Below are 26,310 nucleotides of genomic sequence, written 5' to 3'. Positions count from 1 at the left end.
CATTTGGATTTAGCTTCGTCTACAGAGCGAATATTATCTGGTGTACAGACTCAAAGACCGAGCAATAACAGCCAGAAGAGCAACGTAAAAGCGATGCACTGCATTAATTATATTTAATTTATATTAAACCACATTTTTCTTCATTATCCAAAGATAACACCTGGGACTGTGAACGCACTTACACGGTCACGTGACACAGACACGACCGCAGCCTCTCTGTCTGAGACCCAAAAGCAGTTTTATGTAGACACTAATGATGGATAGTGGCGACAAGCAAAGTGCTGTTATTTGCAAGTTGTGCGGAGAGGCATTCACCCTGCCTGGTAAGATGTTTGTATCCACTTTATGACGGTGTTACGCTCCTTCATACTATGTTTAATGAGACATGAAGTTAGCTAGCTAAGTTAGCTAGTTAGCTAAAAGACGTCATGTCTGCTATGAAGCAAGCTAGTGGCAGCGGCTAACGGTGGCTGATTTAAAAAGCAGGTGTATTAGCAGGTTCTTTAAATTCTTTAAAAGTAATATAATTATCTGAACCCAAGACTCAATATGTGATAAATACAACTAATGATATAATTCACTGATTTCCCATGGTGGCTAGAAGTTGTTTCTTCTGGGGTATGTTATAATAAGCTAACCGAAGTTAGCTTCCATTGCAGGAAGGACCTCAAGTGTCGCGCCAAGATGGCGGACTTGATTACAATACTATTGCAATTAGGAGACACTCAAGGTGAACAGGGTACACCTTTCAGCTAATATGTATCACCAGAAACGTCCTAAGTTGATCATTTATATTAAGACAATTATTTTTTTCGTACACCTTTCTGAAATGTTATGGTTAAAGTCAAATATGCAAATGAGATCGATCCGAAATCTGAACAAAAATAACCATCTAACTTTCTTTTGGACATTTTCTTTACACTAGTGTAAAAGAAGACATGTTGTGGAGACAAAATAGCCCCAAATCTCAAAACTGCATGAAAAAATAAAACGTTTTTTATCTGGGGTATTTTCCCTCAAATGCATTAAGATACAGTGCAACAGAAGAATGGGGGGAATAGACAGTTGTTATAATATGTTGACTCACTCCATGATTATTTTGAAGCAGATAGAGGGTGAGAAAATTCATGAAAAGTTTAATGAATTAACCATCAGACTTGGTCATTAACATGTAAGGGCAGGCCAAAATCTCAAGGCACACCTGTAATTATATCTGTGCACAGTTGCACAACATAAGTGTTTGTTTTTATTTACTAATATCAGATCACACTTGAGGACCAGCTGTTACTCATGAAATATTTAGTAACAAAATGAGTCAAGAATTCATTTTAAACTCTTTAAATTACATCAAAGCACCAATAACACATCAATTTAAATGGGAAATAATGCAAGATCATGTAGGATAACATAATGTGTCACACACTTACAATTCTCTCACATCAGCAACAAATAGGTGCCCTGTTAAGGACATTTAAGGCAGAGTTTGCCTCTTTATAAGAAAATAGGTGTGCACTACATACTGATAAGTCAATTAAAAATTCATTTGTACCTTTTAGTATACGCCCAATTGAATATTGCAATAATAATAATGTGTGGTTATCACAAAATCCCACAGCCCACCTAGATTTGCATCATGGCAAACCAGTGTGCCGATGCACACCATTTGAGAACCGCCAATGTTAACCCCACCACCCATCCCTGCTGGCATTTTTAACAGCAATACTGTTTTTAATGAACTTGTAAATTTGCTTTAAATAATAAGGTTGTTAAAAAATATGTTGTTTATTTCCAGTCTTCAAGCCCAATAAATGCATGTTGTTTGAATACAGAAGAAGCATGTTAATGTCAACATTTTGAGTTGATGCCATTATGTTAAATTAGTAATTCACGTAACTATGGTTGAATGATAACAGTAGATGGGTGCCTCTGGTTCGGTGAAAACACATTGAGTCAGTAGAACAGCTGAATTGTATAGAGTCAGGTTTGAATAAATACATATCAGATTTTAACAAATTTACCTACTATAATGCAGTAAATGACTGACAACACATGGTTTATACTGAATATAATAAAGGTCTTCATGCATCTGGGAGCAGAGACCACACACCTGAATTAAGAACCAGTTTAGTAACTTTTTACAACCGTATAACCGAGTGAACAAGGTAAATTAACATGGAGTTACTGTAGCGACCACAAATGACAAAACATGGGATGTACTGGTGGAAATAAACAAACCAGCATTTTGGTGACACAACTTTTTTTGACACACTGACACAGTTAAAATGAGTAAGCTTAATGTTTTAAATGATGAACAAACTATCTGTTTATCACCGTTGGTTATATGACAACCTTAACTCCACATCATCTAACAGTTGATGTGACAGTGTCAGTCTCCTTATCTGGGCAGGAATCCATAATGTGGGTTATCACTGTTCTTTTAAAGTAAATGGGGTGATAAAGTGATTACACTTGGATAACAGGAATGTGCATGATATCCTCTTACACAGACATTGCATTATTTCTACTTGTCTTTAATTTTTTCTTTCTCAGAGGATGACGTCGATGGTAACCTCCCTCGTGTGCTTTTATGTGCCCACATCTACTGCACGTCCTGCCTGCTGTCCATTCAATCTGATGGTGTCATTAAATGTCCAGAGTGTGAGGTAAAATTACTATTGATCTCACTCTTGCAACTAGAAAGAGGCACAATTCAAATAATGACCAAAACAGATTTGATAGATTCCCACTCATTTCTTTATTTGAGGGCTTTCCTTGTGAAAAGAAAATTTGTGAAAAGAAACACAAACTACAAGCAGTTATATTGTGAATTCTGGCCTCTTCTTCTAACAATCTGACTGTTGTAACTAGATATTAGTGATGATAAATTATTTGATACATGCACATTTAAAAAATTGTCAAATAGAGGAAGCAAATAAATGGCACTTTTGTACTGTCCAGCTAATCCTGGCCCAGTGGTCAGCTTTGTCCACAGTGCAGATGTTAAACACAAGAGATAGTTCTCAACGGGCCGAAAAAAAGACAACCCGAGCTGAATCAACCTACCATTTATTTCAACCTGTCTCCTATCGTCCTAAATTTGTTTCAAGTGACTAGTGACATAAAAATAATAGTTAGCATGTTAGCCGTTAGCCTAGATAAAGCCGGGGCGCATAGTAGCGTCAGACCTGTTAAAACGTAAGTGAACGGGCAACCTTCAAGTGCAAAGTTAGTCCACTAAACAAGCTTTTTTTCCACAAAGGCCGCCTCATATCGTTAGGATAAATGTCAGAGAACATATAGAAAACGACATGTAAACATGTTGTCTTACCTTACCGGTGTGCTGCCGTGTTTACCATTTAGCTCTGCTTTCCAAAGCGCGGCCGAAATATCACGAGAACAAGCAGCAACAGCTGGAAAGCAGAACCGGACAGTAGCCTGAAAAGTTCATTCATTTATTTTATGAAAGATTTATAGAATAATGGCTGACTTTTTGCCAGACTTCGACTTTGTGGAGGAGGAATTTGATTTTGCAGAGTTTGATGGCCGCCCTTATTTATTTGAGCCAGAATACACTGACGAAGAGCTTCGTGAAATTGAAGGACGGAGGAGGAGGAGAGAGAGAGGCGCAACAGGTAGAGGATGAGAGAGGAGGAATGGCTGCTGCAAGGCTGCGTAGCTCTGGAGATTGGTGGTGTACCTGTGAATGCTGTGCCCCAGTGCCCACAGAAGAGGAATGCCTCTGTTGCAAGGAATGGGACCGGTTGCAGCCTTATTTTCAAGGTCTGGATGTGACCAAGGACGAGACACCTCCACCTGCAGTAGTATCCAGCTGGGCTTTATCTAGAGCTCGCGAGATATATTTCGGCCGTGCTTTGGAAAGCAGAGCTAGATGGTAAACAAACATGGCAGCACACCGGTAAGGTAAGACAACACGTTTACATGTTGTTTTCTATATGTTCTCTGACATTTATCCTAATGATATGAGGCGGCCTTTGTGGGAAAAAAGCTTGTTTAGTGGACTAACTTTAAACTTGAAGTGTGCCCTGTCACTTAGGTTTTAACAGGTCTGACGCTACTATGCACCCCGGCTGTATCTAGGCTAACGGCTAACATGCTAAGTATTATTTTTATGTCACTAGTCACTTGAAACAAATTTAAGACGGTAGGAGACAGGTTGAAATAAACCGAAATTTCCCTTTAATTTGATCTTGCTTTGCCTGTTGAATTTGTGATTTGCATCAAGTTCTATGCTGCAGATAGTCAGGTGGTAGGATGACAATGAAACAACTAAGCTAACTCTGCAGGTTGAGTCGACCCTTCCTGAAGGCGGGGTGTATGGCCTGCAGGATGATAGCAGAATCATTGGCCTCATCTACACTTCGAAAATGAACAAGATGAAAAGGTAAAGTGCAGTTTTGAATGTCAAGCTGAACCACACCACTGACACACTTGTAATTCAACATTTCTTTTTGAACAACCTTGGCCTCCTTGTATAATCAGATTCTACAATAGTTTTTCAAAGAGAATGGGTTTTAACTTTGATAATTGCTTTGTTGTTGTGATCTCGTAAAGGTGTGAAAGACCAAGGAATTACAAAAGGTTCAATCGTTCACCAACCACAGGCACGAACGAGGAGTGGGAGCAGGTATGTTTGGATGAACACAAGAGATGCTGGTGGGGAATGAAAGTTGTCACGTCAGCTCCTGCTGTTAAGGTGTTTTCACTCTGGTCTCCTTCAGCCCTCCAAACAAACTCAGTGCCATTAGTTAGCATTTTTTAGGTATATGTGGAAATGTACTAAGACCACCTAGTTTCAGTATGGTTCGCTTCATGTCTACGTTGCAGTTGGCTTAACATGTGCATTGTGAACACAGAGTGCTCCAGGTTTGCCTTTCCCTTTGCCACTGTATTGTAGCCCTCCAGATCTCATGCTATTGTACTAGGATGCTCAAAAAAACAACAGTTAGATGGAGCCACATTCACTTGTAATGCTAGCAAGAAGAAGGACAAAATAGATATGGAACGAAGAACACATCAAACGGTGATTGTCCACGACACACAGCAAAGTTTTCCTCCAATTTTCAGTCCAGTTGACAGTGAGACATTTAATTAGGACTACACAGCAGTGCTGCATCAAAGTTAAAATAACTACCTAAAAAAACTTAACTCTCTTTCACACTTTAAAATGTCTTGAATTTGCATAAAGTACAATATTAAGCAGCAAACCAAAGCAGTAACAGTCTGAGCTCCAAGATATGTGAAAACACCCTTTATGTTTTGCACATTTCAAATTACACAACAATGGGAAATACCCTATAATGTGGATTTTTCTGATTTAGAAACAGCTCTTGCAAATCTTATAGAAGAAGTGCCCTATGTGTGTTGGGGGCGAGATGTTGCCGTAGTGAAAGTTTCAGGATCACAGTCCGATAAGAAGGGAGAATAGACAGAATAATTAATGCAGTGACTTAACCCATCAATTTTGCTGTGATCTGTTGTGATTAATTTACCAACTCCTCTCTTGTTGTCATGTGCTTTCAGTATAGGGATGTTAATAATTAACCATTAACCAGCAATAAGAATTTTGACTGATTTATACCATCTGTTAAACAGTTAAAAATATACACTGAATATCAAGAAGCTAATGACCCAGAGGCAGAGGTGGACGCTTATATGAGAGCAGCCAGTTCAATGTCTGCCTAGTCACCAGATGCTGAAACAGTGTCCACACTATTACACAAAAAAGAAGTCTGCCATCGTCATACACCAGCTCAACTGACAGTTAATGGTTAACAATCAGATCGGTCACACAGAAAGTGCTACATTAACATTCACATATCAGTACTGACCAAGAATAACGTTACGTATATATATATATATATATGTGGCAAATATGTGCCTGGTAGTAACTAACAGTTTAGAGAAGTCTAATGAAATATTAAAAGTAGCCCACTGATGTGTATAGAGATGTCTCTTGAGTGACTTTCCTTTGAGAGATTGTGCACTTACTCAGCTGTGAATTCACCCCAGGGGCAGACCCAGTGCACCCTGCAAGATTTATACATCCTGGCTCTCCTGGGGATGCCTTGGGTTCCCCAGAGGAGTTACACTCTCTTAATAGATAAAGTCTGTGTTTGACTGAAGTGTAGTAGTGTTGCAGAAGGTCTGATAAGAGTTCCAGCTGCACATTATGACTCAGTGACATAAATTTGTCATCTGCCCTACATAAACATAGCTAACTGAAAGGGGAGGTTGTAGTGGCTAAAATGTACATAACATACATTATTCACATTAAAATGTTTAAAATTCTGTGTTTTATTCAGTCAGCTAATATCGAGAAGATTGAGAGGGCGGTGGATGAGGCGTTGGCCCGGGCTGCAGAAAATCTTGCCCTTCTGGAACACATCCATGAGGTGAAAGCTGCACAAGATCAAAAAACTGCACACACCTTGTAGAGCTCTATTATTTATTTTTACATCACAAGGGAAAAAGTGAGTGTTGCTGGAGTGTTCCATGTCTGAGTTTGATCTCCGCAGACGCTGGCGAATGGTCTGGCCAAGCAGGTGAGGCGAGAGAGAGCTCGGCTGGAGATGGAGATCATGCAAGCTGCAGACAATGCTTTACATGCTATTCAAAAGTGGTATGGGTATAAACTCTTCTCCTCTGGAAAAATGTCATATCTATTCACATGAAGCATGGATACATACATGTCTTTTTTTTCTCTTCAGATTGTTCTAATTTCCTTGAAAATCAAACAGAAATAAAATCTTAAAAGGTGACGTTTATTTTGATGCCTGTGATTCCTTCGTCAACAGGAAGGATATGCAGATGAGTCAATTGACCAAACTGGAGGCACGGTTCTCCACCAGCCACATTGAGCTGTGCCGTGTCCAGGAGAGGATGAAGGCCCTGGAGACAGCCATGCAAATGGCCAGGGAAGTACGCCGTGTCCCCTTCCTGGAGCAGTACTGCACCCTGGATAAGGTTTGAAATGTTATGCTTCTTTACTTCCTGACAGGTACTTCTAAATATGCACAATGCACAGTCAGGTGCTACAAAACTACTACTTAATAAATGCTGGTAAACTTGGGCTTCAGCTTTTACTTGTATTTTCCATCAGTTTTCCCTTTTAAGAAATGAAGTCAGGCAAAATGATGCTATGATTTAGTACTAAAATACTGTGGCTGCTTTTTATTATGCTGCTTGTGTGTTGGTGATAGGTTCTGGAGACGTTGCAGGCTCCTGTGGATAACCAGTCCTTTGATATGAAGTGCATCACCATGGGCTCTGGAATTAGGTTTGTCACTTTAAGTCTAATGTCTTAATCATTTTTTACCTCACCAAAATCAAAGCACATTGAGTGTGCATTGATTTGGGTCTTACCTAAGACAACAGACTTATGCTCATTTTGTGCTGGCATTGTGTTTTCTCCATTTCAGTAGTTGTATGATGTTAGGATTTATATTACAATAATATTTTAATAATTCAAAAAATACATATGTATATTTAATTATTTTTGAATCAGGTTGGCTGGACAGAAAGTGACAAAGTTCTGAGTAACATAATGTCAGTAGGTTAACGTACAGAGACCGTAAACTTGAAAAGTCAAAATAGTGGAAAATCCCTTGTTCTCTATTGTTACTCAACATGTAATCACTTGGAAACCGTAGTCTGGTATGTCCTGCCAGCTCAGCATAATATTGATTTCAAACGATTGCCAAACTAGTTCACAAGACTGCGAGTAAGGATATGTTTTATAATATACAGCCAGATCCTTGCTATGCAACTGTTTAAAAAACAAAGCAAGAGTATTTTCCACAGACATTTAATTATTTACATATCATTATTTATTTCCAAATGTAAACGGCCCTGTGCTCGAATTCCAGCACAGTGCTGCAGAACTTTAAGTCCTGTGTAGATGCAGAAGGCCTGACAAACAGAAGTGACAGGCTTTGCTTTTGAATTTGTGCATATGTGTTTGTGTTCCAGCTGTGTTTTCCTGCCAGAAAGCCTGAGCACAGGTCTGGCCTTGTCTTTGAAGATGGAAGCCGGCGACCCAAAGCAGTGAGTCCTTCCATTATGTCATTTAAGATTGAGTTGGCAAAAGCCTTTATTTCTTATTCTAGAATGTCATAACACAGCCAGTTTCATGTTTTTAACTCGTGTGGCATCGTCATCTTGCTGTTCTCTTTCAGCTTGTCTGAGTCTCAACCTAAAGGCTGCCAGCCAGTCAGCTACACCAGAAAGGCTCCCTGGCAAAGTGCAGAGGGCAGGAACAGAAACTTTACCTCATCCAGTCCAAAAAAGCTGCCCAGCCCCAAAAAAACGGACCAGGAGAGTCCGAGAGCTAACAGGCCATCGTCACGAAGCTTCTCTCCGAGCCCCAGACTTCGTCGCAGGTTCAGCCGTCCCCACCAAAGCCCGCCCTCAGATCCTGGAACTCCAGACGTAATTGTTGAGGAGCTTTACGACGAGGGACGAGAGAATGGTGTGTTTGAGATTGATTTTAAAAAATATCCAGTCAGAGCATAGGGTGGGGGATAGATCGATTCTACTCGATGTATTGCAGTTTGCTCCGAAAAACTATATCATGAACATCTAAATGGGCACGTTATTTTTTTAAGCCACCTGCTTACTTTGGCATTTCGGTTGTCTTGCTCTCTCCAATGCATGGCTCTCTCCCTCTCACAGACACAAAAATAGTCTCACACACTCCTCCACCCATCCAGACCACTTTATGGTGTGTGAGCAGGTGAGGTGTGTTCTCCTCTGCAGGGCTCCAGACCACTATTTAATCACATTTTGCGACTGTTAGCACCCCTACAACTTACAGATATCAATATATTAACTGGAGGGCTGTTGATTTGTTTCCAGCTTACAGTAAATAAATCATCTCATTCAACAGTGCCACGGTAACAGTTTAATTTAATGAGATGAGGACAGGAAGCGTGTGTCTTTGTACCTGCAGGGCTCCTGACTGCGAAAATAGATACATGCGCTTCAATCATAAGCGCCACTGCTCACACACTTCCATGTGTCCTTCGTGATGGCATAGATACGGCCAATAGTTGGCACTACAGGGCAGAGTCAAAAAAGTCACTCAACAACTAAAGAGGTGACGGTGGAGGAGATCGACATACTCTACCTTTAAAAGGAGGCAGTGTTGTAGATGATGTTGGTCTGTGCAGCCTTTATGTACATCCAGACGTGGAAGGAGAATCCTTTTCTTTATATTACCGTTTCGTTCAGTTCCACCGCTATTTAAATTTCTTCACCATCTCCTACGAGGATATCTTTCTTGAACGACGCTACACTGCCTCCACACTCTCTGGCGTTACCGTTCCATTTCATCCGTATCCATAAGCTTTCAGAAAACGTGCACAGAAACAGACGAAATAAATGCAGAGTATGGACAGAAAGCTCTGTCCTTGTCTGTCTCCGTCTCTGTATTCAATGCTGAGCTTAAATGAACCCTTAGTGACATTTTGTGAGCATGGAGCACCAGTGCGACCTGCAGATACTATAAATGTATGATCTGAAGAGCTGTTGGTGTGTTTCCAGCTCACAGTAAATAAATCCTTGTGTTTAACGGTGCAGTTTAACTTTGTGCTAACTGCTAACTATTAGTTCACAGCAAAAACATCAACACTTCCAGACGGAGACGAGCCAGGTGCTTCAGAATAAAAGCACAGTGGTTCCGCTTTGATTTATTTAGTTATAACAATACTTTATTTAACTTTTATAACAGTACTTTAGAGGAGATTTCAAAATGTCACGATGTATATTGTGTATCACGATAAAGCCTAAAAATATTGCAATATTATTTTTAAGCAGTATCATCCAGCTCTAGTCAGAACATAAAACCACTTATGATGGAGGCAGAAAAGAAGCTTCAATGTATTTTGATAAATGCTTTGTATCTTTCTGCAGCTCCACCACCCACCGGCCCTGAGCTGGCCAATGACAAGTGGAGAGTCCACAAGAGAAAGAAAAGTCAGCCGTCTGGCAGTAGCAGAATCGGGAGAGAGAGTCAACTGTGTAATCAACAGAAGAACAAAGGTGATTAAATTAGTAGGCAAAAAAATGTATATAAATCCATGTGTAGTCCATGTATAGATTCTCTCTCTTTCTCTTCCCATCTTTCTATTCACTTGTTCCCCCTTGTACCCCAACGACCACCTCTCCCTCCCTTTCTCATTCTCCTTGCTCCCGTCTCCTAGTCACCAAGTGGGTGGTGGTATCCCACATTGTGAATCCAAGTCACTTCTACGTGCGCTACTTGAATGAGGAAAAGGAAAGTGAGAGCCTGTCTGAGATGATCAACAACTTCTGCAGTGGAGATAATTGTTGCTTCACTTCCAGTGACACAGTGGAGACCGGTATGTGCATGTGTCCACAACAACTGGGGAGAAATGAACAGCTGAGTAAATTAAGCGAAATGTTTATAGGTGCTGTATCGAGCTTGCTTTGTCCAGGGCTCCCATGAAATCCATGGGAAAAATCTGAAATTAGAAACTTTTCCAGGCCTGGAAATGGTTTGGAATTAAGAGAATATTTTAGAAAAGTTCTGAATTCACATTGTTTTGGCTATCGTGTAGAATATGTTCATAAAATTCCCAAAACATATCTAAGGTTACACGAAACACGTTCCTTTGTATTGTTAATTTAAAATCTGGTGCTGCGCGGAGTGACCGGTGAAACATCACTGACATCCTGTGATACACAGACCAGACCGGCAGCATCTCATTGGCAAGACCTTGCCTCCTTTTGGGGGAAAGAATCATGCACATCAGGGGAGAAAGAGGAAAATGCTGTTGTTGTGTTGTGTAGCAGGTTAACTGACACTTTCACACTGAGATCGGAGCCTCATAAGATCCATGAATGTTGAATGTCAGTGTAGTAAACTGCTAAATGATGCTGGTGACAGTGACTACTGATGGAGAGCTTGAGTGGGAAACGATGGGTTGTTTAAAGAGATATAAATGCTTACAAACTTGTCAAAATTATAATCCAGACATAAATCAAATTGCATTGACATCTATCCCCCAAAAAAAGGGATGCGCCCTTAAAGTTTTGCGAAGGACCTGTATGTGCCAGTCTGGTTTGTGGCATAAGCGCTCAGTGTGCTTATTTGCAAATGCCTGAAGTGCGTGTTCAGTAATGTGTGGATGTATTACTACATAGTCCTATATGTTTTAAACTACTTAAAGTCATAAAATTAGGTGAAATGCTATGGAAAAGTTTTGAAAATTCACCGGTAAAAATGTGTGGGAACCCTGTTTTTAATTGTTGGTAGGCAACCACCGAACTCACTGATCTGTGCCTTAAAGTCTGCATAAAAAATGGACAGGCGGAGGGCACTTGATCTGGCTTTGGTTAAGGGTAAGAGGCTGTTTCCATATACGTTGGTCACAGGGAAACGAAGATCTAACTGTGTACATGAGACCCTCAGAAAGAGGAGAAATTACAAGGAGTGACACCAGCTGGTCCACGACCTTCACCTGGATGAGGAATGGTTATAGGCTTATTTAAGGATTTGTCTGGGACAGTTAACAATCTGCTGTCAGTCATAGGGCTAAAGTACTTGAGGCTACAATTTGGAACACAAGCCATGAGCTGTACGCTGCGACTTGTCACCGCCACCAGAGAGGGTCCGTCCCTCAATGGGAAAAGCACACAGTGATTATGTCAGGTTCTTTTCCACTTTGAGTTGAGGCTTTGTCAGCTTGAGGCCATTAGGGCACTCCTGCAAAAATACAGGGTGCTTTACGATGCAGAGGCAGCGAGCAAAACGCTTCACTTTCATTGAAAACAATTAGAAAAATCCACCCCAGGACTGATTAGGGCCTTAACTGATTGATAACGCCCAAGTTGACTAATTGCTGCTGTCTTTATGTTATACATAAACACGCACAATAATAATTTAGTTTCTTCTTTGTGATAATTCATTAACAGATAACATTATTCCTCTCTTTTGTGTTCACTTTCATTAAGTTTGAGTTTCCCACTATAAGTTCACCACTCATCCTCTCGGAGTGGAGGGAAACAGTGCTCATGTGATTCAGCCTTTGTCTGCCTGCTCCTCTCCAGACTCCACGATCTTTGTTCAGAGAGAGGAGGGACTCTGGGATCGAGCCACTGTGGATGAAGTCATACAGAGTGGATGTGTGGAGTCTGTGAAGGCCTGCCCTGTCATACAGCTGGCCAGTATCCAAGTCTTCCTCATTGACCATGGCATCACCAAAAAACTCACCATACAGAGGTACGCAGACATAAATGGACAGAAGGAGTTCATATCTGTGTTTCCAACTGACTGAAAATGGGCTGTCAGAGTCAGAACACTAGTTCCCCTTTTTAACCAACATGGAACCAGTTCCATGTCAGTTCTTGCACCGAATTTTAAATTATATAGAGCATTTTGACCAAAACTTGATTAAAGCTGGTTGACAATCGGCAAAGTACCCTTTAAAGGGACCTTTTTTGAATGACTTGATAGTGAATGTTTTTCTTAATCATTCAGTAATTATTCTCGCACATCCTCTACTCTTGTTTCACATCTTTCTCAGTGAGGACGGAACAACAAAGTCTTCACTGAAGGCAGTGAACAACCACCTGAGGAAGGTGGGTGCGGCGGAGAAGGTGGAGCTGAGTCGCTTTGCTCCTCTGGCTATCAGATGTTCACTCAAGGACCTGGTCCCCTATAATCTAGTAAGACCACTGAGGTTGAGGTTGAGGTTGGCTCTCCAGTTTCAAACACAACAAACATTTCAGAGAGCACATCAACAAAAGCAATATCTGTTTTATGTTATGTATTCAAAGACAGAAAACACAACATCTGTGTGTGTGTGTGTGTGTGTGTGTGTTCAGGCAACAGGCTGGAGTACAAAGGCACAGGTTGAATTCCAGAGTGTGGTTGGCTCTGCATCTGTGGAGTTGCGGATTTTGGGCCAGGACAGAGACTCCCTATTGGTGGACCTGAGGAAAGCTCCCGTGGACCAACTCAGTGATGTGCCCATCTCTGTCAGAGAGTACCTTGTTTTCATTGAAGTGGCCAGGTACGCATGTGCAAGTCACCAGGAAACATTCTGATTATCAAATTAGTATTAACTTGATGTGATATATATGTTATTTTGCCTGTGCTCTTCCAAAATTGCTCCTAGGTTTTACTCTCCAGTGAAGTGGGGCAGGAGGCCCCTGCAGTACTACCCCCCAGAGTATCCCAGGATCAAGAAAGAGCTCATTGCTGTGGTGTCGCACATCAACGACCCGGCTGACTTCTACATCAAGCTGGTACTAAATATACACATAAATAAACACATGCATTGTTTATATGATATGAGAAAGAAAACATGAGCTTTAAAGAGAAGATAGAGCAGTTATTAAGGTTGGCATTGTCCTAAATAGAAGTACAACTTTTCCCTTTTTACTGCCACTACATTTCTTCTCCACTCCCCCAACAGGTTGATAACATGGAGGCCTTGTTGCTCTCAGCCAAGCTCCAGGATTGTTACAATGGGAATAATGAAGATGGCCTCAAAATCTACTGCCCTGTGTTAGAACAGGCCTGTGTCGCCCGTTTCGAGGACAAGTGGTACAGAGCTCAGGTCATAGGTGAGGGCGTGTGTGTGCAAGTTATCCCTGTAGTTTGGCGGTTTGCAGGTAGCACTGGTTAGTTTTACATCCTCTGGTGGCCAGCTGATGGTAATGAATTAAACCAAAATCTAAAGAGTACCAATAAAAGAAGCGATAACGTCGGAGCTTATCAATACTACGGGCTTTGAAAATTTAGCCCGGTGAGGGAATAAAGCACGGGAGCAGCAATACATCGTGTGCGACAAATCCTGATTTCTTATGTCACAAACTAACCAGAAGTAGAGTTCACTAAATAATTGTGATGTGTGTGTGTGTGTGTGTGTGTGTGTTTTAAGGTCATCCAGGGGGCAGAAAAGTGGAGGTGCGGTATGTCGACTTCGGCAATAGTAAAAGCTTGTCAGTCGGAGACTTGAGGAAGATTAAGGATGAGTTCTTTGCCCTTCCCGCCATGGTGAGAGCAGAGCTTTTTAATGGTCGACTGAAACTTATTCTTTACTTTTGTAATAAGAGAACATAATCTACATTGACGGTAAACTGGCCTTCTAGATCTTATATAGAAAATCTTGTTTTTTTTGTTTAGTTCAATTTTGTTCTTTGATTTAATTTCTGAAAGAAATTAAGTGACATTAAAATTGGAGACTACTTCCTGTTCAGTTTTCCTCAAAACATTTTAACATTATATTTGTTCAATTACACAAACAATATACATGATAGGTTTGTTTTATTTACTTACATTTTTAGTACTTTACACACACTTGAAAACTGCTGGGTTAAGTCAACAGGAAGTGTCTCTTCTTCTCTCCAGGCAATCCATTGCTGTTTGTCAGATGTGACTCCCGTGAATGGAAAGACCTGGAGTGATGCCTGCACCGACAGATTCATCAGCCTGGCTGACCAGAAACTGGTCACTGTTGTGGCTACAGGTACTGTGTGTCTGGGACATTGAAGTAGTAACATGAAGTATCTGTGTGTTTCTGATTCCTTAGTGTGTGTCGGTGTTGGATGCTAAGCCTGTATTTTTGATATTGAACTCGTTCGTCAGCAAAACCCATTTTGTGGTCTTTGTGTTTTTTCACCATTTGTATTTTCTCCCCTGTACCCATCCAGAAAGAGTCCCCAGGAGCGAACCTCTGCCAGTCAAGCTGTTCGAGAGCGGCCTGAACGGGCCACAAGCCAACATAGCTGAGCTGCTGGTGAAAGAGGAACTGGCTTCCTTCAAAAAGGGGTGAGACTTACACAGTAATATCCAAGAGTTAATGTGGGAAAAGAGGCAACATAAATTATGTAATTTAAGAAACTAGAATAGATTTTACACTGTTGTCTCAGTCAGCTGTGACGAACCACGAAGGTTAGTAGTTAGTACAGAGGGAAAAATGAACCCAAGGGGCTGTTTGCCCAAACAGGGCTTAAGCCGGGTCCAAAGCTAAGTTGGTCATAACTTGGCGTTCTAAGTCCGACCACATAGCACCATGTAGGTTTAAGCATTCTTCTCGCAAAGACTTGCCGTAAATCTTATGCCTCTGCCATTTCTATACAGAATATCTGCAACCTGATACACAAGAGCCACAAACTTTGAACTAAAAGCCACATTAGCTTTCCTGCTTAAGTATCCTTTTTGCCGGCCTTTTGCTGGCCGGCTTGTCAGTGTTGCCAGACCTTGGGAGAGAAACAAGCAACCAGGGCTATAGAAACAAGCCCAAAAGAAACGATTGCAGTCTGACATACTATCATGCATTTTTAAATAACTTATTAGACGGATATATATATATAGAGAAAAGTGACGTTTAGAGAGCAAGCCCAAATAAGCAACTCCACTGTAGAAACAAGGCCAAAGTCGCGGCTAATAAGCGGACCTGGCAAGTGGCAACCCTGGGGCTTGTCCTCCTCACATTTCTTCTGTCCTCCTGCGTACTGACGTGGAACGTATCCCGCTTCTCATTGGCTGCTCTTTGTCAGTCATGTCAGACTTCTCCAGTTTCCTAGCATGCCAGATATCCAGTCCCAGTCACAGACGAGGGGGCGACTTGCTTGTAGGCTTGTTCACACATGAGGACTCGTCGTGGCAGACTATCTGCCGACTCACCTCCGACCCAAGGTGGCTCTCAAGATCATCTGCGACGTCAAAACCGCAGTGAAAATCGTGTAATGTGAACTAGGCTTAAGCAAGACAGAGGAAAATGGTTACCGGTGTATCGTAGCAATGCATGTGCTGCTTAGTAATAGTGATAGTGGCGTGGACATTCACATGAACATATATCGCTAGGACCAGTTGAAAATAGGCTTAAATTTGGTTGGTGCAACCAACGTAAAGTCCATTCTAAAGACTATTCTAACAAAGAGCGACTGAGCAGTTGGACCAGGCTTAGTAAAGACCAGTTGGTGCAGTCCGCTCCTGACTGGTAACTCTGTCTGCAGACAGTCAGTGTTGGGGTATTGGTGTCAAAACCGTATCAAGTCTACCTTAATTTAGGTTTGTCGTAGTTCATCTTGTGCTTTGTTTACTTCTTTATTGCATCACATTGTTATCTTCGTTCTTTCTTTTTTTCTCTTACACTCTTTGCTTCCAATTCTTTCTGTCCCTTGTCTTCTGTGTTGCACATTTTCTCAATTTCACGTCTTTTTGTTGTGTCACACCCCCTCCACTATCTGCTACAATTCCTCCTGCAGACTTAAGTCCAAGGACACCAGGCCCTCTGCCAACGATTCTGCGATATGGGACCCTCCAATTGAGCTTGTTTTGGCCACAGAAAATGTTGATAACCCGGACCAAAAAACCCTCACGGAGCAGACTGAGGAGCAGCTGGAGTTTGAGCCTCAGCTGAAGTTACCTGATCAACTCAAAGATCTGAAAGTCAGAGTCAGCCACGTCAACTCGCCAAGCAGCTTCTACATCCAGCTCACGCAGTACGACTCTCAGCTCAAAAGGTCAGCAGTTAAAACGCCGATTTAAAACCCGTTACATAAACTAAACATTGGTACAGCAAAGTCATTTTTCTTCAGCCAACATCTGCTGTTACCAGCTTCTAAAATGTAAAGATTTGCTTATCCTCTCTTTCTATATATTGTTGTAAATTAAATGTCTCTAAGTGTTTGCAGTGCTAGTATGCTTGCTGTGTTTTCCAGGATATGTGAGCTGGTGAAGAAGGAGTGTGCATTCATGGAGCGCCAGGATGTGGTGTGGAAGGCGGACATGTACTGTGCTGCTCTCATTAATGGGGTTTGGGAGAGAGGACAGATCTGCTGTGATGTCACATCGAACAACATTGCAGAGGTAAATAAAGAATAAATAAATAAATAAAAGGGAGCGGCTGTAGGGTAGTGTTTGTCTTCTCTTGCATTGTTTTTAAAGCCATTTTACCGCAACACCATACCCACCAATGGGAGCGTTTATTGTTCCAGTTTGGTGCAGTGCATTCTGGTAGTTGTAGGTTTTCTACCTCTTGAGCAAAAGCAAATGCCACAGCACTCTTCCTCTTTTTCTGTTGTCATGTGGCACCAGTTTTTCCAGCAGTGAAATACTTCTTTAAACCTTGTGTGAATTGACAACAGTGACTGTGTCTCCCTTTCCCTCTGCTGGCTGGTACCAGGTGATGCGCTGTGACCATGGCAACACGGTGAAGCTCGAAGTCAGCAACCTGCGGCCTTTGCCGTCCTCCTTGAGGGGCTCTCTGGCACTGGAGTGCACTCTCACCAACATCAGGTTACACACACTGTATTTAGTCATGCACCTAGATGTATACAGTATGTATCCATCCAAAATAAACACACATCCTCAGCGTATGGCTGGAATAGTTGTACCACCCATTTTTAGCACTGTGCGATAAACAGTACATCATCACTGTCTAATGTTTAAAACACACTGTCGTAACAGTGATTTAAATGCAGTACATGGTGCTGGAACAGCAACTCTTTTGTCTAGTTGTAAAGTATGGCTGCTTTCTTATGATAGATGCTTTACAAATGTGTACTTCCTGGTTTCCATCACTTTCTTCCTCTTTAATTGTTCACTGTTCATCACCTTGACTTCTTCCTCACTCTCCTTTCTGTCTCTCAGGCCAGCAGGAGGCCGATCCACCTGGACTGCGACAGCGTGTGAATCGTTCTCCTACTACCTGACCGGAGCTTCAGCTGTTGTGACCATCAAGGTGTTCCTCTGCTCATGCCTCCATTTCTTTTTCCATTTGCTGCAAAGCTTCCTTTATCTCCATAGTAAATTGTTAAGATGAATAAGTTCTTCAAATCAGTTGCTTCAGAGATGCTCCATTTATACTATTATTATTAGTTACTTGAAGCAACGTTATGCGACTTTTTACCTTAAAATAACACCTTCAAAATCATTTAGATGGTTTTTTGATTCCCACTCCACATCCCAAACACCTTTGTCCTAACTTTAGAGAACAGTTAAGGACAAATGTAGAATGCTCTTTGTCACTACGTCACGCACCACAGGCTAGCTTAGAAGAACCTAGCTAAGAATTGTCAGTATGGACATCATGACAGAGGCGAAGAACAGTTGTAGTAAAAATCCAAATCTTGTGCACCGTTGTCCGAGGCATGAATGATACTTTGTAATTGAGCAAACTGATGCAGGGTTGCAATTTTTTATACTGCCCTGGTATAAACTGAGTGATCTGTCTCATGGCTAATGGGAAAACAACAATCCAACACCAGAGTGCACATCCCATGGGTTTCCCAATCTCCTCCTTCTCCTGCTCTCGCTCTTTTTGTGTCACTCTCTAGGTAGCTAGCACTTCCTGCCATTCCCCCCTAACTCCCTGCCTCTTGTATACGACTCTGCTGGGAGGAGAGTGGACTGCAGCTCCAGAGATTACCTTCACTTAGCAGCTGTAGAAGCTTGAAGTCAGCCAGCACAGGGGATTGGGGGGGGGGGGTGTCAGCAGCAGCACTATATCTAACCTGTGTAACGGCAGCAACAGAAAGTTTGCTGATCCAGCGGGGAGTTGGGGCGGTCTGGAATCAGATCCCTGGCGCTGGCTTTTGTGCTAGTTGAATTCAAGTTGCTACAAATACTAACTAAAGATCTGTATTTACAACAGCGATGTACCAAACCGAAACTGTAGCAGCGCCAAATCTCAAAAATACCAAATCTTTTATAATGATGCTTTAACTCATTTTAGTCTTTTTTTTCTCAACTATGCAACTTTATTCTTTGTTGCTGTTTGACCTCATTTCATTGTTCGTCTACCTCTCCTCTCTCCAGGAGCTGACAGATGAGCGTCCAGTGCCCGTCTTTCTGTTCTGCTCTAACAGGATGGGACAGTTTGACAATATTGCAGACTTTCTGACCAGAGAGGGCCTCGCCCTCAAGGAAAGGAAGCAAAGGTATGTGTGTGTGTGTCTGTGTCCGCGTGTGTGTGTGAGACAGATGTATGGAAGTAAGTGTGTTTGTATGTGATTATTAGGATGCATAACCCTTAAATACCACAAGCAGCTTTTCTTTTCTTTTATCCATACATCTCTCTCTTTGGTATTTCAGAAGCTTGAAAATAAAAAAAAAATACAGATGCAGTAACATCTTAAATTCTTTGTGTTATATGTATTTTTGACTGTTATTATAATCTTCAGTTGGACTGTTTTACTCACTGCTTGTACAGTCACAAGGGTGCTGATTTGCATCGGATTTTAGAAGCTTTTCACTATACTCTCGATAGCCATTTCATTGTGCCAGTAGCAAATGACTGATACTCGGTTTTTAATCTGAAGCCAGTGTCTGTCTAATGTTAGTGGGTACCTGTTTCATCCTAAGTGTATGTCTTATTTGCAGAGATGCCGCCATTGAAAAACCCAAAGAAACTGAAGCAGAGTCTCTAGTGAGCGAAGCACCAACTGATGGTGATACAAAAAACACTCAACCACCAACTCCTCCTCTCCTGCCTCTCCCCTCCCCATCTCGCTTCACCCTGCCCAGTCCTCCAAAACCAGCCCCCCGCACTGTGATGTCTGCTGAGAAGGTGATCACACACACACACACACAAACTGTTTCTGGGCAAGAAACCATTTCTATCCTTCTGGATTCTCTGCAAATTAGGGCTGTAACAGTTAGTGCATTTGTACCAAACCATCACAGTTCGGTGCATTCAGTTGCACATTTACTCTTTTCAAGTCCTATTTGTCTTTTTATTTCACTTCATGTTCTTTTATATCTCGTCCTAATGCCTTTAATGTCTCATGTCAAGCACTTTGCATCACTCTGTTGTTGAAAGGTCAGAGACAAAAGGTTTTATTGCATTGGCTTTCCTGTGTGTGCAGGTTAATACTCCGCCTTACTGCCCTCCAGAGCTGCCGTGCCCTGGTCACATCCAGATATGTGTTTCTGCCATCGGAGAGGACGGTCTCATTTACACCAGAACACAGAACGCAGGTGCACATAAGAGCCCATCCTCACTGGGATAAAGCTAACATTAACTTGTTTATTTGAATACTACATACATCATTTTCTTAAGCTAATGGCATGAGACTTGCTTTGGTGTTTTAATTCTCTTGCTCTCTCTTATAACTCTCTCTCTCAGACACAAAAAAGATACTCGCAAACATATGTCACAAACAATCCAAACGACTCTCTCCTGGGCCATGGTGTGTGTTTTTGTGTCTCCAGACTGCAAGCTTTCAGTTGCATTTTGCAACCATGGAGCACCAGTGTGACTTAATAATATTATTAATATATGAACTGGAGAGCTGTTAGTTTGTTTCCTACTCACAGTGAATATATCCTCACATTTAACAGTTTAACTTTACGGTAACTGCTAGCACCTGTTGACTGGAAGCTTCAATTTCACAGTAAAAACATCAACACTTCCAGCCCGAGTCAAGCCAGGTGTTTCAAAATAAAAGCACCTGTGGTTCCGCTTTGATTTATTTAATTATAACAGTGCTTTATTTAACTTTATTGTATCAATACTTTATTCAACTTCACTGTAACAGCACTGTATTTAACTTAATCTTAACAGTGGTTTATTTAGTAGTAAAGTAGTCTGTAGTAGTTTAGGGGAGATTTAAGATATAGATCACGACTTGTATCTGCTCGAACATCAGTGTCACCATGTTTTGTTTTGTTTTTCCTGACTTTCAATTCAGAGAGGAACATTTTAGATGAAAAACAGGATCTAAAGTAATGTTTGCTGTTTATATATGTGTGTCAGAGTGTCAGCTGGAGCAGCTGAGGGAGAGGATTCATCAGAGCATAAAGACTTTGCCCAGACCGAGGCCCTACACCTGGAAGTCAGTCTTTGGCTGCGCCGTCATCGGACCTGATATGTTGTGGTATCGAGGACAGCTGCTGGAGGTGCTGGGAGGACACGTTAAGGTCAGAAAGACCTTAGATTCACCAACCAATAAACAACACAGATAAATTACACTTGTAAATCAAAGATATGCTATCAAACACACCATATTCTAAACTTAACACACATGAGGCAAATTCAAAGCTTCTCCTGCTGATACAGTTAAACATCTCTGATATGTTCTTTCTAATGCTCTGTGTTTGTGTGTAACCAGGTCCAATATGTGGACTACGGCCTGGTGGAGAACATCCCAGTGGTCCATGTGTACCCCATGCTGCTGTGTGACGATGTTCCTCAGCTCTGTATGCCCTGCCAGCTGCACGGCATCAACCCGGTAAGAGTTTGTGTGTGTTTTGGTGCGTCCATGAGTTATTTAATACACAGAAAAACCTCCCCCCAAAAACCCACCACAGTAGTCTCAACTCAAAGCTCCACTCACAGAGGGGTGTTGCTCAGTGAATGAAGATGGAGCTCTAAAGAATGTTTCTCTAAATAAAGATCTTACACAGTGTTTATAAAAATGTATTTCTATTTTTAAATCTATAATTATTTGAATGATCTTCTCTGCCTCTTCAGATTGGTGGGAGGTGGCAGCGGGATGCGTTGGCCTTGCTGAGGGAGTTATTGATGAACCGCTGTGTGGACATGCAAGTCATGGTACACTTACACTCAGTACCTTTTTATGGTATCACACCTAAATAAATGTACTGTCAGCTGTGTGTATATGCATAGGACACAGCCCTAAATAGTTGTTTTAGCTGTCACTCCTCAACCACTGAGGTAGTTGGTGACCCCTAGTGTGTATTTGTGTGTGTTGTGTGGTAGGAGCTGCCGACTGACCCGAGGGGACCCCTCAAAGTTGAGCTCTTTCTGGACGAGATGAGCCTCAGCAGGATTATGTGTCACCACGATCACGGCTCCATGGACCCGACTGTCTCGGCACAGAAGGTCTGAGTGTACGCTAGTGATGTTTTCTGGTTCCCAGGAGGAATCAGTGCTGCTGTAACTCGCTCTGTGTTTATCTGCAGGGACACTCTGTGATGTCTCCCGCCCTCCTCCTGGACGACTGGGACATGGACATTGAGGTACTGTAGTTCAAATGAAGATTGGAATATTGATTTTAAGAACAGTCTTTTCATTTGACTTGAACCACTCACTGCAGAGGGAGTAAATCTGAACACAACTGATGTGTCTCCAGGATCTGAAGAGTCCAGAGGAGCCGATACTGGGGCCCTTTGTCTACCCAGAGCTGCCACAGGAGAGAGAGAAGTTTCCAGTCAGGGTGAAACACCTGCGGACCCCCAACGAGGTAACAGCCAGCCACAGAGATAATATTATATATAAAAAAAATCTGATGTACTTGCTGTTGTACCAGTGACTTAAGTACTGATGATATAATGCTGTTCAAATGATTTGAGGTGAAGAAAACTGAGTCAGTTTAGTAAAGGATTAGGGCTGTACAATAACTTGCACAATAAACACAACCTGAAACACTGCGATACTGCACTCAGGGATGTTTTGAGTTAGTTGAAATGAATGAGTGAGGGATCTTTACTGTCACTGTTTGGCAAAATATTTACTGGACATGTCAATGAAGCCTAACTTGACTTTCACAGACATGAAAGTAAACTACATCTTGGCTGGTTGGTTGAGTTATTCACTATTGTTGATGTTCTCTATGGTTAAGCATTAACTCTTAATGAATGAAGCTGAACTGATGTTAAAACAGTTTTGCTGAGAAGAGATTGATCTGTATCCGTCTGTCTGTCCTGCAGCTCTTCCTGTGGCCTTTGGAGGGAACAGCTGATGTGGAGGTGGACGGAGAGACTCTGCATGAGGCTCTGAGCAGAATCAATGAAGACATCAACGGTCTGCCACGACTCACAAACTTTCGTCACGGTAACATTTCACTGCCTGTGTTTCTGATAATGAACGGGGCTTTACGAAATACTTTTATACTTGGTTAACATAATATTTATTTACAAAAATGAGCAGGTGACAAATTTAAAATGTTTCTGAAATGTATGCACATATTTAAAGGAGCTATATGTAAGAAATATAAAGCAAATAGTCATAAAATCCTCCTAATATGTCACAGAGACTAAGGAATAATGTTCATATAACATACTGATCTCACCGACAACAATAGTACAGCCAGAATATTCACATTTAAAAAATTTTTTTTGCGGTCCGCAAATCATGTTTATGTTTTGAATTTGTGTTTTGGCCTGTTGCGCCACCCACCGCCGTCTACCAGTCACACAGTCAGTAGAGTCTCAGCATCAGTTACAGTTACGACTGAGCTACAGCAGCATGGCAAGCAGCATTAGCAGTGTCCCGGTACATAGCATGAGCAGCCGGCTCCTCCTCAGCTGTATCCAGGCAGCAGCGTTCGCAGCAGAGAAGCCGGACTTGCTCGAATGGTCCGCTGGAAAACCGAAGATCAAAGACGCGGCGACACGGCCCTGCCACGGCAGCCGCCCATGGGCAAACAAATCAGTCTCCAGCGTGCCGCTGTCCAGCAACCTCGAATCTGTAGGGGAGGGGGGGCGGACACGACTCGCGGCAGTATTTTGAATTTGAGTGCAGTAACCGTTTTGGCCACATTCTTACATACAGCGCCTTTAATTTGAATGCCGTTTCATTTTAAATGTTAAAATGGTCGATCAGTCTCTGAAGATTCTGCTGTGATTCATTCGCGTACTAATGTGTAGGGCTGACCCAAAAAATTCGAAGCTTCGTTTGATGGCACGGGATTCGATTGTGAAAAAAAAAATTCTAAGCTTCACCGCTTTTTTTCCCGTTTTTTGGGGGGAGGCCTTAAACGCAACACTAACCCCCACCAGTCCGATACTGACAGCGAGTGCACTCAGAGCTGGCAGACGTGTCCAAGAGGTCATCAGATGTGTGGTTGTACTTTAATATGCCCCGACAACCCCCAGAAAGCAGAGTGCCAGATTTGCCAAAAGCAATTGGCATATCACAACTCAACAACAATTTTGGGAAATCACTTGAAAAACCTAAGTAGTAATTTAAAAAGAAAAAATCTCCGACAAGGAAATAGAAAGCCCGACGCACAATGGAGACCTGCTATTATCCTGCTTGAACACAGACGACTAAATTCTTTCAACAATGTGACTCAAAATAATGATAAAATAGATTTTATTGATGTAAAATATGCATTTTCCATTTCCACCAGTCCACTCTGAGTCTGGTGTCAGAGACACTTCTGATGCTCTGAGTTGCGCATCTGTTTGATTGTGCTGCAGTATGCGCCGAGGGTTTTAATTTAGTGTTCAATCAAAAGTTAAACACTATTGATCACCGACCATTAGTGTTTTTTCATTTGTGAATATTTTTATCTTAATTCTAGTGTTGGAAGAAACTACGTTTTTGCCATAATTTGTTTTGTTGGGTTTTTTTTTTTGTTACTGTCACTAGACAGCAACAGACAGTCCCTGGAGTCACAGACATTTCTCTGCAGTGTCCAGTAACTTCTTTGACTTTATGCTTTTGGTTTGCAGGCAACCCGTGTCTGGCAGAGTACAGTGACGGGCTTTACTACCGGGCCAAGGTGATAAAGTTTACCAGCACGGAGCCTGTGATGATCATGGTGCAACATATCGACTTTGGCTCTGACGACACTCTGCCCACCAGCAAGTATGACCTCCACACACACTTCAGATAACAGACTGGAGTTAAACTTTTTTTAACTACACTGAATTAACAACACTAACATTTTACTGCTAACAGCTCTGTGGATATTATTATCAGCATTATTATCTTCCACTGGTCAGTACATGTAAAACCGATGGAGAATTTGTGTTTGTGTATATATATATATGTAAAAGTTGAGACTGGATATTGGGTATCCCGTAAATAAACTCAGAGCTTGAGAACGTGTTTGTTTCCTCCAGATACTTTAAAACCCTTTGAATGTGGCTATTCAGCAGGTGTGTTATTCTGTCACTTCCTGTCAGGCTGCGTCAGATGCCAGCTGAGCTGTTGCAGTTTCCATCGCGGGCCCTCAAGGTGAAAGTCGCCGGCTTTAAGGCTCCAAGTGTCAACAGGCAGGAAAGCGTGCTGCCCTACAGCCCCAGCTGGAGCGTGAAGGCTGTAGTGGACATGATCGACCTGTTACACAGCAACATCACGGCCTCTGTTGTGGTAAGAGATGCAGCGTGACTGTTACATAGAGCTGTCATCATGTGTCTGTTACTGAACCTGGAGTGATAGTAATTTAAAGGTGCCCGTGCAGATCCGACGCACACCTATAAATCAGCCTTGACTCACCAGAGTGTGCTTACTGTATATCCTTCCTCATCAGACATTATCAGAACTGATTTTTTTTTTCCTATATGTTTGAAACCTGTATTGTTTACATCTGTTTTCTAGCTTGCGGTCTTCTTCACTGCCTGCACATTCTTTATGTATTATCACCACCTGCAGGAGAGCTCCTTTTCAGTATCTTACACCCTTCATGTGCTCTTCTTGTTGTCTGTTCAGGCTCAGGAACCGGAGCTCACGGTGCTGCTGTACAACGAGAACGATGAGCTGGTCCATCTGCCTCTGGTGATCAGTGGACTGGCTGAGCTCGAGTGAAGCAGAGTGGAGACAGACTCCCAACCCACATGCAAGTCTTCAGCTTTATTTCAAGCCTTATTTTTAACCATTGAGCTCTAGATCAGAAAATGTCAATGACTGTTTGTGTTATTGTTTGATAGCACAGTAAATATCAGTTCAACAATGTCAGGTTGTGTTGTCAATGTGCTAACTAGTGTCAAACCCTTCTAGCTGATCCTAAGGTTTCCTTTTTTAATGAGGAATACAGTCTACTGCCACCTGCTGGTGTGGAGAGTTATGTCCTCTCACACAGGCACAGAAAGTACGTGCTAGTTTGCGGTCGGCTGTAGTCTTTGTGGTGTGTTCAAGTGCAACCTTTTGGCCAAGAAACAGGCAATATGAGGCAGTGTAACAGTCGGCCTTCATCGCTGCTAGTTCTTTGATGTAGATTTGGTCTGTTTGGGCCTTTTGACATTGCATACTTTACGTCCTTTGATTTTTTTGAATACATTTCCTGTCTCATCTTTCTCCAGGTCTACTGGTGGACGTCATGTTTTGTTAACATCTTGATTTGACTTTGTCGTGCTGTTCTTAGTTTTTACATGTTCTGGAGAAATTGCAGTGGTTTTTGCTTTCACAGTGACACTGTAGAGCAGGGATTTATTTTCAGTTTGGCTGTTGTGTAAGTGAGCCGTGTTGACTTGGCACTTTGATTTCTGGTTGTTTGACTCGTGTGAGACGGGTTTGTCTGTATGAAGGTGCAGATTAAAGTCTTTCAGTGTTGTCTAACCTCTCTGCAGTGTTTTCATTGTAAATAAATACTTTAGCTCATCTGGTTAAGATGTCAGGACAC

At 41.9% G+C, this 26,310-nt stretch overlaps 1 protein-coding gene across 2 annotated transcripts; it reads left to right on the top strand.

Moving 5' to 3' along the window:
* The first annotated feature begins 179 nt into the window (after positions 1–179).
* rnf17 (ring finger protein 17) lies at positions 180–26,239 on the top strand. 2 transcript variants are annotated; one of them, XM_033617194.2, is made up of 38 exons: positions 180–323; positions 2,551–2,663; positions 4,305–4,402; positions 4,573–4,645; positions 6,324–6,413; positions 6,537–6,640; positions 6,816–6,984; positions 7,221–7,297; positions 7,990–8,064; positions 8,196–8,488; positions 9,931–10,059; positions 10,221–10,379; positions 12,091–12,262; positions 12,567–12,708; positions 12,868–13,055; positions 13,161–13,290; positions 13,461–13,611; positions 13,929–14,044; positions 14,399–14,516; positions 14,701–14,818; positions 16,261–16,518; positions 16,717–16,864; positions 17,181–17,293; positions 17,648–17,738; positions 18,815–18,936; positions 19,379–19,565; positions 19,864–19,975; positions 20,754–20,917; positions 21,109–21,228; positions 21,471–21,551; positions 21,720–21,842; positions 21,923–21,979; positions 22,093–22,203; positions 22,670–22,793; positions 24,419–24,554; positions 24,875–25,061; positions 25,401–25,527; positions 25,991–26,239. In XM_033617194.2, exons 1-37 carry the CDS (start codon positions 254–256, stop codon positions 25,494–25,496), a joined length of 4,815 nt encoding a protein of 1,604 aa, XP_033473085.2. In that variant the 5' UTR covers positions 180–253; the 3' UTR covers positions 25,497–25,527; positions 25,991–26,239. The 2 variants fall into 2 exon arrangements, with proteins under 2 accessions (XP_033473085.2, XP_033473084.2); XM_033617193.2 differs by having other exon boundaries at positions 25,401–26,239.
* The last annotated feature ends 71 nt before the right edge of the window (positions 26,240–26,310 follow it).

This window comes from Epinephelus lanceolatus, chromosome 14 (assembly GCF_041903045.1).
Source record: "Epinephelus lanceolatus isolate andai-2023 chromosome 14, ASM4190304v1, whole genome shotgun sequence".
Lineage (NCBI taxonomy): Eukaryota > Metazoa > Chordata > Actinopteri > Perciformes > Serranidae > Epinephelus > Epinephelus lanceolatus.
The sequence above is the reverse complement of the archived record's forward strand: the minus strand, read 5'-3'. Positions and strand labels throughout refer to the sequence as shown.

What these genes read in the sequence shown, in the direction of transcription:
- rnf17 (XM_033617194.2), top strand. Translation starts at nt 254, where the DNA reads ATGATGGATAGTGGCGACAAGCAAAGTGCTGTTATTTGCAAGTTGTGC. An exon ending in TAATCAACAGAAGAACAAAG is followed by an intron (nt 10,060 to 10,220) that starts GTGATTAAATTA and finishes CCCGTCTCCTAG; the next exon opens with TCACCAAGTGGGTGGTGGTA. An exon ending in TGCTGGGAGGACACGTTAAG is followed by an intron (nt 20,918 to 21,108) that starts GTCAGAAAGACC and finishes GTGTGTAACCAG; the next exon opens with GTCCAATATGTGGACTACGG.